Genomic DNA, 11466 nt, shown 5'->3' with positions numbered 1-11466 from the left:
GTTTGTAGTCAGTCTGTGAGATCTTTTTACAACAGCTGCTTAGGTGGTCCACTGTTTCATCTGCTTCTTTACAAAGGCGGCCCTTGCTGTTTGTTGTGGATCATCATCATCATCATCATTATTATTATTATTAGCATTTAGCATCCAAGTTCCAGAACTCCAGGTTTAACCCGAAGTCAAAGGGCCCCAATACCTATACAATAGCTACTTGGAGGTAACAGGCGCAGTACATTTTGGCAGAGGTACACTTGTGACAGTGAGTTCGGCGTGGGGTGCATCTCCTGCCACCATGCCCAGAGACATCTGAGACAGCAAAACACCAGCTTGTCCACACATGCTAAGGTGTCCGGAAAACCAGCCTTTATTTATTTATTAAAAACATACGAGTCGAGAGATATATCATAGGGAAAAAAATTATTTCAAATATACAGATACTATTATCCAATTAGCCATTAAGGAGAAAGAACAAAAACAAAAAACAAAAAACCAATTTTCCCCCCTCAGTGGACAATTTCAACTCCCCGCCCCCTCCCATCTCCCCCCCAACGAAAAGGAAACCCTAATAACCTGAACTACAGTAGGGCAAACTTGTTTCTTCAATAAAAGGCTGGATTACTTGGAAAAGCAGAGATAGCTCTGCAAAGTCCCTGTCGATTAAAAAGAAAAAAAGAGAAAGAAATGCAAATAAAACTAACAATCTTTAAGTCACGGCGTCCAGCATCCTCTTCTTCCAATTGGGACTTTGAAAAACAAGATAAGCCACTGTGAAGATATTTCGTTGTTTGTGTCAAATCCTCGGGACTTCTGAACAAAAACAGACCTTGCTATCTAAAAAGGTACAAAATAGGACGATGGGGGGAAGAGGTGGGCGATTTGGTGGGGGGGGGGAATAAAAAGGTACTTCTCTTAATACAGTTATCTTACACAGCCCAGGGCTGTCTAGGCAAATTCGTCGCCATCCGGGATGCTTCGACTAGAGAGAGTGAAGAGGAAAAACAAGACAGACAAAAAACAAAACAAACAAACAAAAGACGGAAGAGCTTGAAGTGATGCCAACAGTAGCTAGAGGCCCTACGAAAAAATAACTATGGATGTCCTTCCCGTTCCTTTTAAGGGGTGTGGCTGGTTTATTCTAAAAGGGCTGGCCGGGCAGAAGTTAACATGAGAACAGGCCCAGAGAGAAATAAAGCACCCCTGAAGGCCGTGCCAGGAATTCCACCGAGCTAAGCCGTCCACAAAGTTACAGGCCAACGTCACGGAAGTTGGGTCGGAATTCTGCACTTGCTTGTCGCCTAAGAACTGCTTTCTGAAAATCTAGAAAAATGCCACCCGCTTCCGTTATGGCTATCCTTTTTACCCTAACGCTGGCGAGGTCTACCACGTCGGATCCGGCTCCTGCTTGATCTGAGCGTTTTCTTCAGTCTGTGCCGAATCTGTGGAAACAAAGAATACCGGGGTGGTGTCCTTTTTCATCCACAAAGCTGCAGGACAGGCTTAATTTGGGAGGTTTGAATTTGGTAAAGCATGGGGAGAAAAGCAGGTGGGGGAAAATCACTACTCAGAAGCACTACTCTGGGGAGGAGAGCTGGTTTTGTGCAAGCTTGAAGTGTCCCTTTTGCTAAGCAGGGTCCACCCTGGTTTGCATTTCAATGGGAGACTACATCTGTGAGAAGTGTAAGAGATTCCCCTTAGGGATGGGGATGGGGCTGCTCTGGGAAGGGGGATGGGGCTGCTCTGGGAAGAGCGTCTGCCTGCTCGCATGCAGAAGTTCCCAAGTTCCTGCCCTGGCATCTCCAAGATAGGGCTGAGAGAGACTCCTTGGAGAAGCCGCTGCCAGTCTGTGTAGAAAATCTTGAGTTAGACCAACCAATGGTCTGACTCAGTATATGGCAGCTTCCTATGTAATGCACAAAACCAAATGCACAAACCCCAAAACATATTGCATGGTTTCATTGAAGAACGGATTGCGAAATAGATTACTGTATATTAAGCAGCCAGAGTGACAAAGCAACAGACTCATTTCCTGAAATTGCTTCATGGTTAATCTGTAAACACTGAATACGTGTCCAAATCGCTGGTGGTCTCAGGTCAGATGGCACTTACCTTCCTCCACAGAAACTTGTACTATTTGGTCTGGTTCAATTGGGTCTGCAAGGAGAACAAAGCAAAACTAACTGTACACATGGTTTCAGCGGCAGAGACTTAATTACAACTTACCGTATTTACCCAAATACAAGACCACGCTGAACTTAAGACAAGCCCCTTAAAAACTATTTTCCATATAGTTTAATCAGGCCCGGAAACGGCTGAGGTTCTTTCTCCAGAAGGAACTTCAGATAAACAGTCCTCGGGCCGTTTAGACGCCCCCCCAGCAAAACTAAGCGGCCCCCATCTGAATGTCCCCTTTAAGGCTGGCAAGACAAGCTAGACTCAAGCCATCTTGCCTGGGGAGATTCTGCTGAGGCACGCCCTAAAAGGAGCTTTTTCTTTCTCAGCAAATGTTACGTGCGCCATCTTAAAAACAAAACAAAATCGCCCGCCCTCTCCCCCCCGCAAACACAGAACCAAAGAGCAGCGTCTACCTTCTGCTGCCGGTTCAGGAGCTGGCATGGCGGCGGCGGCTGCTGCTTCTGGCTCTGCCTTCTCGGGAATTTCTAGGAGGACAGGTAGAATCCACAGGTATAAAGGTTAGGCTCAGGCCCCTAGGAACCCACCTGCCAGCAGTGAGCTCCCACAGCCCTCTGGCCAGCAGGACAACCAGCAGCACATAGATCTCTTCCCCAGAGGTCTCGGATCTCCTCCCAAGAGGCAGAGAGGGAACCGGCCACAAGCAATGGCTGGCTAGTGAACTAAGCCTACATTTGTGGATCCCTAGTTAGTCCCTTCCAACACAAATTCACATTTGTGCCGGGGGGGGGGGGAACGACGACTCCTGAACAGAATAAAACTGCTTTAAGCAACGGAAGAGCTTGCCCGTGAAATGCGCGATATGAACACACAAAAATTAGGGTTAGGGTTTTGCTCCCCCTTGGCTCTGTCCTTTCCCTCCCTGCATCGCCCACCTCCTTCACATTTCTTGCTGTCACGTTTTCAGACCCAGCTCTCGAGGATAATCCAGGTTGGCGTTGAAAGATTTGCTTTTAATTAAAACCAAAACACGTATTTCTCTAAGCTAAAGAGAGCTATGGCTGGCGACAAAGAGAACCGCCTAGAGTCTTTGGAGTCAGGCGGCATAGACATTAAATAAATAGATAGTCAATAAATAAATCAGACCCTATGATTACGGTGCTGGGAAATTTCGCCGCAGTGCTTCCCTACACATATTTGGATTTCCCTGTGCTGTGTGCCCGTTTTTGGCAAAGGGTCTCCCACGTGGACCTCCAGATGCGGTGGGACTGCAATGCCCATCATCCTTAAAGGCAGATGGGGATGGGGCCATCTGGAGACCCAAGTGTGAGTCACTCTGCATTCTGGAGTGTCTTTCAGGGTGGGGAGAAAACCAGCACAAGAGACCCACACTGTCCACACCAGCAACACAAAAGTATTACTTACGGTTGTTCATCACCAGTCCAGGGAATGGTCTTTTGGGGAGAAAACAGAAACACAGAGAGGGATATTTCAATGCGAAAATGTGGCTTGTTTATGCCCAGAGTTGCACAGCCAGGTGAATTTGGGGTGTCAAACCTTAGAATCGCATCTGAACCCTACAGACAATGATTGATTTGATGTGTAGGATTATTACGACACTCGGATGAGGGAAGGCGTCCCCACGGCCACGCAGGCAATCCAGTTTGGAAACTACCTGGCACCACCCAAGTAAACAAGTTTGGCATTAAGAGAGGGACGCTTGCTTTTTCGCCCTGCCCTCAATTTCCCCCAGCTCTTTTGCTTCCTGTATGCATTTGTGGTGTATCCCAGCGTGGTGTAGTGGTTAGAGTGTTGGACTAGGACTGGGGAGACCCGAGTTCAAATCCCTGCTCAGCCATAAAACTCACTGGGTGACTCTGGGCCAGTCATGCGTATCTTAGCCTAACCCTACCTCACAGGGTTGTTGTGAGGCTAAAAATAACCATATACACCACTCTGGGATCCTTAGAGGAAGAGCGGGATTTCTCCCCACCCAAATCGGCTCTCACCTGCCCACCGAGACAGAACCTCTCAAGCTCAAAATACAACTACTGGACCAGGAGAGCCGGGCAGAGAGGTCCCTTGGCCACCAAGGTCTGCGGGCTGCCACGGCACCCCCTTCCGCACCCCTCCACAGCACCCAGTCAACAAATAAAGCACTCACCAGCTGGGAACATGAAGCAGGGTTGTTCACTGGCTGGGTGCTTTCCTCTCCCCCCTCGCTCCGAGAGAAAGAAAGCACCCAGCGGGGAGCAGGCTTAGGACAGGAGTTGTGGTCCACCACGTCTGAGAACCCCTGGCCTCTGCCCAAAGACCCACACACATTCAGGCCCCCACCGCCAGCTGATCCAGCGGGTAACGAATCTGTCAAAACCCCAGCTGAAAGCCACGTTACCTAATGACGGTAAATTTAATGAACTCTGCCGAATCCAAGATCTTCCTCATGGAGCTGATCTCAAGGTAGCTGGGTGCTTTGAACGACACGCCCGGCGGCATCCCATCCACCACCACGCAGCCAGGGTTGATGGTGATTTTCCGGTATGGGACCTTCACTGGGTAGCCCATGCCAATGGCCTCCCCTGAGGAGAGAGAGAACTGGGAATCACAACTTCGGCATGGCTGTCTTTCCATCATCATCACAGCGTCCAAGGACGTTACACAACCAAGAGACAAACAGAGAGCGACACAAGGCCCATTCACCCGTTATGCTCAACACTTGTATAGCGCATGTCAAGCGTGCACGGGTACAGATCTGTACCCAAGTACAGTCATCCCCATGTTATGCTGAACGCAGGTACAGCAGTACACTTATCTGTAACTTGCATTCGAAGGGCCTGTATCCAGATTCACTTTTAAAATGAACACAGGCACAGCCATTCACACAAACATGGGAGCAGGTATACAGGAGAACCTCGTTAATCACAAGTCCAGCACCTGCAGTTTCCTGTATCTGCGGATGGGTAAGGGGCCCCTGGCCTTGTATACGCAGGGGGGCGGGGATCAGCAGAAAAAGGGCTAAAGCCGTATACCTCGGAGGTTATTTCCAGCTACCATTTGAATTAGGAAGCCATTTTGTGGCTCATTAAGAAAAGTGGGGGACGGGATGACGACAGTAGTTTTCGGCTACTTTTTTTTTTTTAACACTCAAGGGGGACATCCTTACACTCCTTAAGGGCAGTCAAGCATACTAGGGCACTTTATCTGGCCTTGTTGGGGGGGGTGATTTGGGGTAGTGTGGGAACCCCACTTTACATTAGTGCCCTGTTATTCACTCCCCCCTCCCTCTGCAAAATGGAACCCCCACTAACAACAGGGTTCTCCTGTGCAGACATCTACACTTGTACAACATAATGTCTCGATCGGGCTACAGACACACACAGAAAGGAGAGAGACAGAGAGAGATTGAGCAGCACTGGGAGGATTTTTTTTTAAAAAACAACAACCACGTGCTATACACAAAGCTTTGTAGGTTAGGATAGTGGATTCCTCAATCATCTTTTGAGTTGGGGCCCCAGAGGTCTGTGTATCACACCTGGGACTCAACGCACAAAATCAGCAGGCTTTCCCACACGGGCAAAACAAAATTACCAAACTTCTGACTGAACAGGTCATTGACTTGCTCTCTCAGCTGCCGGGCCTTCTCCACCTTGGAGGTCCTCTCGTCGTCATCTGAAATGGGGCAAACGTTAAAGGCAGAGATGTTTCCATTTGTAGGGGACTCAGATATCAGGTAAGGGCAGGGGGTAAAATGCTAGGGTGGAAGTCAGCCCAACTGTGTTATGAAGTGGTTGCTGTTCCCGTCACGATGGTGACCCCTAGTTCTGTCTGGTCCTCAGCCTTGAAAAGCGATGTGCCGTTGGAGGCTCGGAGAGGCCAAGGCAGAGAGCCACCACCCAGATCGGGATCTACGAGGGCATCTTTGGGATGACTGCAAAAAATCTACCAAGAGCTTCTGGCAGGGAATTCGGTTAGTATCACAAAAGGTATTCAAAACACAGTACACCCACCAGAAGGGCAGGATCTTCAATAAGCTCTTTAAAAATGGGAATTGAAATTAAGCAAGCCTGATTCAAGTGGGAGAAGTGCTGATCTTGTGGTAGCAAGTATGGCATGCCCCCTTTGCTAAGCAGGGTCTACCCTGGCTTGCATTTGAATGGGAGACAACCTGTGTGAGCGGTTTAAGATATCCCCCTTAAGGCACGGCTGCTCCACTTCGGCCCTCCTGCAGATGGCCTACAACTCCCATAACCCCAGGCTATTGGCCACTGTGGCTGGGGATTATGGGAGCTGTAGTCCAAAAACAGCTGGGGGGGGGGGCTAAGTTGACCAGGCCTGCCTTAAGGGATGGGGAAGAGCACCTGCCTGCCTGCAAGCAGAAGGTTCCAAGCTCCCTCCCTGGCAGCATCTCCAGATCAGTTTCCCCTATAACAGGAATCCCCAGATGTTGTGGACTACAACTCCCAGAATCCCCAGCCAAAGGCCACTGCAGCTGGGGAATGCTGGGAGTTGCAGCCAACAACATCTGGGAATCCCTGTTAGAGGGAACACTGCTCCTTATAGGGCTGGGAGAGGCTCCTGCCTGCAGCCTAGGAGAAGCTGCTGCCAGCCTGTGCAGACAATCCTGCGCGAGATGGACCAAGGTGCTGACTCAGTATATGGCAGCTTCCTAGGAAAAAAGCATGTGCTTTTGTTGAGCATGATCCAAAACACATTGGGGAGCAATTCTGGGCAGTGCACCTGGTATGGTCACTTGAATGATGTTCAGATCTTCCACTCCGGCGGCTGTGTTCACCACTGGGTCCGGCACGCTGATGGTGTTGATCGCGGTGTTGGAGACATTGCTTCTTCCTTACAAGACACGGGAATGGAAAAGGTGAGCGCACAAGCGGGGAGGGAGACCCAAAGCCCGTCTCTCTAGCACACCGCGGGACAGGCCAAAGAGGAGGCGGGTGGAGCTCCGTCCGCCGCTCCCAACCCAAGCCGCGATGGGGAACTCACTCTGGGGGCTGGTGATGGCCGTGGCGCTCTCCTTGATGGCCGCCTCGAACATCTCCGGCCTGCAGAGAAACACAGCCAAGCTCTGACATGAGACTATCGAGGAGAAGTGAAAGCCAGCAGTCAGCACAGAAGCCCAAGAGTTTCATTTCCCTTCCCTTCCACCACCACACCTGACTCGGCTTGCTTCGAACCCGAGCCGGCGCCCTGGCCTCAGACACCACGTCCCTGAGCTGCCTTCTGCCCGAGGGGTTCTCACATCCGGGTCCCTGAAGGGAGGTTGGACTACAACTCCCATCACCCACTGTGGTGGGGGGATGATGGGGGTTGTAGTCCAACTACCTCCGGCAGGGGTGGGGAATTTTGAGAATACTTGCTCGAACTCAAAATCCAAGAGCCCGGTTCGGGCATTAGGTGGCACCTGCACACAGCTGTCTGTGCAGATCTTGATGTCAAGGGCTGTACACCGTGTATTCGTGACAAAGGCTACGCCAGGTACAGGCCTTTCCAGCCGTTGGGAATGGCAACTTCTGCTGTGCGCGATCCGGTAAAGCAAAGCACTTGGCATAGATCATAATGGTCGCTCTGGGCCTGCCGCTAGGAAAGAATACTGTAGCCGCCATATTTGGTGCCGTTTCCCAACACCTTTTCCCAGAACCCAGCTGAAGGCCACCCTTGGCGACCCCCAAAGAATAATGTATTTTCATAAGAACTTTCAACAAGGCACAAGAGGGCAATCTACGCAGTTTCAACGACAGGGCGACTAATAGGACCAGCGTTTCCTGTGACAGGAATTCCCAGAAGTCGCTGACCACAACTCACCGGAAGCTGCCTTCTACTGCGTCAGACCCTTGGTCCTTCTGGCGCAGGCTTGTCTACACTGACTGGCAGCAGCTTCTCCAAGGTTTCGGGTTGGGGTCTCTCCCAGCCCTACCCGGAGATGCCAGGGAGTGAAACTCTTCCATTGAGCAATGGCCCCATATCTTACAGAGCAAGCAGGTGGTCCAGGGTGGATCTTGCTGAGCAAGGCCATCTCCAGCCTCACAGGAAGCTGCCATATACTGAGTCAGACCATTGGGCCATCTCATTCAGTATTGTCTACACAGACTGGCAGCGGCTTCTCCAAGGTTGCAGGCAGAAATCTCTCTCAGCCGTCTCTTGGAGATGCTGCCAGGGAGATAACCTGGAACCTTCTTGCTCTTCCCAGAGCAACCCCATCCCCTGAGGGGAATATCTTACATGGAATGGGAGATGTAGCCTCCCATCCAAATGCAAACCAGGGCAGACCCTGCTTAACAAAGGGGACAATTCATGCTTGCTACAAGACCCAAGAAGTGAGTGCTCACTTTGGGGGAAGAGAGTGCTGGTGAGTGAAAGGAACACAGGAACATAAGAAGCTGCCATATACCGAGTCAAACCATTGGGCCATCTAGCTCAGTATTGTCATCCCAGACTGGCAGCAGTTTCTCCAAGGTTGCAGGCAGGAATCTCTCTCAGCCTGATCTTGAAGATGCTGCCAGGGAGGGAACCTGGGACCTCAGATGCTCTTCCCAGGGCGACCCCATTATCCCTTAAGGGATAATCCGGCGGGGCTGACAGGATGTTGGACTAGATGGGCCCTGGGCCCAGAGTTCCCTATAAGAGGGATTCCCAGGCGTGGTTGACTACAACTCCCAGCATTCCCAGCAGCAACGGCCTTTGGCTGGGGATTCTGGGAGTTGTAGTCAACCACATCTGGGAGTCCCTCTCACAGGGAACACGGCTTGGGCCTGATCCAGCAGGGCTGTCCTTATGTTCTAAAGGGGACAAATCATTCTTGCTTCCAAAGGCTCTCCTCCTCCTTGGGACCAGCTCTCCAAAGGCTGCTACAGCCAGGGATGATAGGAGCTGTAGCCACCATCCACAACAACAGGGCATCTCAGTGACAGGGAACAACGGAGGAATACCCGCGACAGCTGTGTTGTGATCTGTACGGCTGTCCTCAATTGCATCAGTCAAAACACTCAAGATTGGTTTATTTCTGTCTTGGAGACAGAGCGGAAAAAAGAATGATGCACAGTCAGCTGGTTTCAATGTGCCGCGCATTCTGTGGGGATCTTCCCTTGGTGGCGTGACCCACCAAAAGGTCCCCCAGATCAGCACTCTCGGCCTAAAGGACAGCCTAGCGGTGCTGACGGAAGGTTCTGGAAATGCCCCGGCTGAACTCTGGATTCATTTAGGCAGCCCGCACGGTACGCATGACATTTGGCTTACTTTTTAATGATAAATTTTATCTTAGCTTTGTTTCTGAGGATCTTTTCCAGCCGCGGAATGCCAAACGTGGACGGGCGGCGAAAAGGGACTCCCTCGGGCAGGCCTTCGACGTAGAAATCCTCTGGGTACGATTCGAAGAGCGCAAACGGAACTTTCACCGGCTCGGACAGCCCAAGGGCTTCCCCTAAAAGAAAACAGTAGCTTCACATAAGAACACATAAGAGCCCAAGGAAGCCCATCGAGTCCAGCATCCGGCTTCACACAGTGGCCCACCAGATGCCTCTGAGAAGCCCACAGGCAAGGGCTGAAGTTATGGCCTGCTGTTACTCCCCTGCAACTGGGATTCAGAGGCCTCCTGCCTTTGAGCCTGAAGGTGGCTTATAGCCATCAGGGCTAGTAGCCATGGATAGACCTGTCCTCCTAAACCGCTCTTCAAGCCATCCAGGCTGTTGGCCGTCACATCTTGTGGCAGAGAATTCCATAGGTTGATTATAACCTTGTGTAGAAGTACTTTTTCACATGTTGGAGAGGCTGGTTTTAAAGCCACAAATGTGATGGTCTAGTTGTATCGATGTCAAGAGGAATAGAAATGACGCCTGGCAGGAACATTTTCCAGAGAGAGAGTCATCTCTCTCTACCTGACCCTAACCCTTTCCTCTGTGCAGAAATGACTACAACTTGACCCGACCGTTTTAAGGATAGGGGTGAAGAAAGGGCGACGACACACAAAAAACTGTGCAGTGAATCAATGCTATTACCCCCTTTCCACTTTTAGGGTTGCAAAAACCCACTATGAGCATTTGCCTCAGGAGATGGTAGCCTTGGCCACCATCTGTGGGTCACAGACTCACACTGAACCATGCAGAAACCCAAGAGAGTTAAAACCCTAGGGCAGTGGTTCCCAACCTGGCTTCCTTCAGATATTGATCAACTACAACTCCCATCATCCCAGGCTATAGTTTATTGTGCCTGGGGATTCTGGGAGTTGTAGTTCAGCCTGGTTGGGAAGGAAGGAAGGAAGCCCGGTTGGGAACCACTGCCTTAGGACAGAGGGGCAAACGGTGCTTTTTGACTGGCCATGCTTAATATTTAGAACAGGGCTCTGACTTTAAAGGCAACCTCCTGATTTCTGATATCAAAAAACTTGGGAAAAAGCTAGTCTTGGATGCAGCTAAATGCAGTAGTTGGGTATATGGCCAGTATTTATATACTACTTTTCAAAAGTTCCCAAAGCTATAAATATAGATATAAACAAACAAATAAAAGGGCCCCCTGTCCCCAAAGGGCTCACAGTCTAAACAAGAAACATAAGAGAGACACCCGCAACAGCCACTGGAGGGATGCTGTGTTGGGGAGGGATAGGGCCAGTTGCTCCCCCCACCCCCCGCTAAATCTAAGAGGATCACCACTTCAAAAAGGTGCCTCTTTGGCTCCGTTATCCTCTGAAGAAGCCGATGTTTTTTCCAAGGTTTGCTTACCACATTTTTCATTAAAAAGGTTTTCCACTTTTTGCTTCAGGTCGGTAATCTTGGCGTTCCAGGCCTCTGTCAAAATATCAGAAGGGTCAGTCGATTATTTTGCGGCCTGGCCTCGTCAGCCCTTCCCTTTCGCAGGTGGAGATAAGTCACTAGTTTGCTTAAGAGCTTTTTTTGTGGGGGGGCAGGGTGTCTTCTTTAAAGGCAACTGGTTCCATGTAATGCACCCTTTAGAGCAGGGGTGGGTAACCTGGGCTCTCCAGCCGCTACTGAACTACAACTCCCATCATCCGCAGCCAGTTTATCATGCTGATGCGGGGAAGAGAGCTGGTCTTGCGGCCAAAAGCCAAACTGAGCCAGAGGGACCAGGGGTCTGAAGGCCACTTTGAGAGGGTGGGCTGCAGCTCAGTGGGTAAAGCTTCGGCTTTGCATGCAGGAGGACCCGGGTGCAATTCCTGGCAGCATCTCCAGCTAGAGTGGGAGAGGCTCCTGCCTGCCACCTTGGAGAAGCCGCTGCCAGTCAGTGCTGACAATCCTGAGTGCGACGGCCCGTGGGCCAGACTCAGCAGGAGGCAGCTTTCTAGGGGCTGGCCCCCAGCAGGGGCCACGATCCCTT

The 11466-nt window shown here is 50.7% G+C and overlaps 1 protein-coding gene across 13 annotated transcripts in view; it reads right to left on the bottom strand.

The window, feature by feature from the left end:
• Positions 1–338: 338 nt before the first annotated feature.
• The window catches only part of GTF2I (general transcription factor IIi), a 61566-nt gene continuing 50438 nt past the window's right edge, over positions 339–11466 (bottom strand). For all 13 annotated transcript variants that reach the window (XM_053274872.1, XM_053274879.1, XM_053274883.1 and 10 more), the window contains 11 exons: positions 10854–10919; positions 9376–9559; positions 7126–7184; positions 6865–6975; positions 5716–5796; positions 4523–4706; positions 3553–3581; positions 2583–2654; positions 2104–2148; positions 1358–1433; positions 339–973 (listed from right to left, as the gene is read on the bottom strand). In XM_053274872.1, the coding sequence (XP_053130847.1) occupies positions 1375–1433; positions 2104–2148; positions 2583–2654; positions 3553–3581; positions 4523–4706; positions 5716–5796; positions 6865–6975; positions 7126–7184; positions 9376–9559; positions 10854–10919 (890 nt within the window). In that variant the 3' untranslated portion in view covers positions 339–973; positions 1358–1374. The remainder of the gene's footprint in view (positions 974–1357; positions 1434–2103; positions 2149–2582; positions 2655–3552; positions 3582–4522; positions 4707–5715; positions 5797–6864; positions 6976–7125; positions 7185–9375; positions 9560–10853; positions 10920–11466) is intronic.

Source organism: Hemicordylus capensis, chromosome 12, assembly GCF_027244095.1.
Source record: "Hemicordylus capensis ecotype Gifberg chromosome 12, rHemCap1.1.pri, whole genome shotgun sequence".
Lineage (NCBI taxonomy): Eukaryota > Metazoa > Chordata > Lepidosauria > Squamata > Cordylidae > Hemicordylus > Hemicordylus capensis.
Note: the sequence above shows the minus strand (reverse complement) of the source record. Positions and strands in the feature narration are given on the sequence as shown.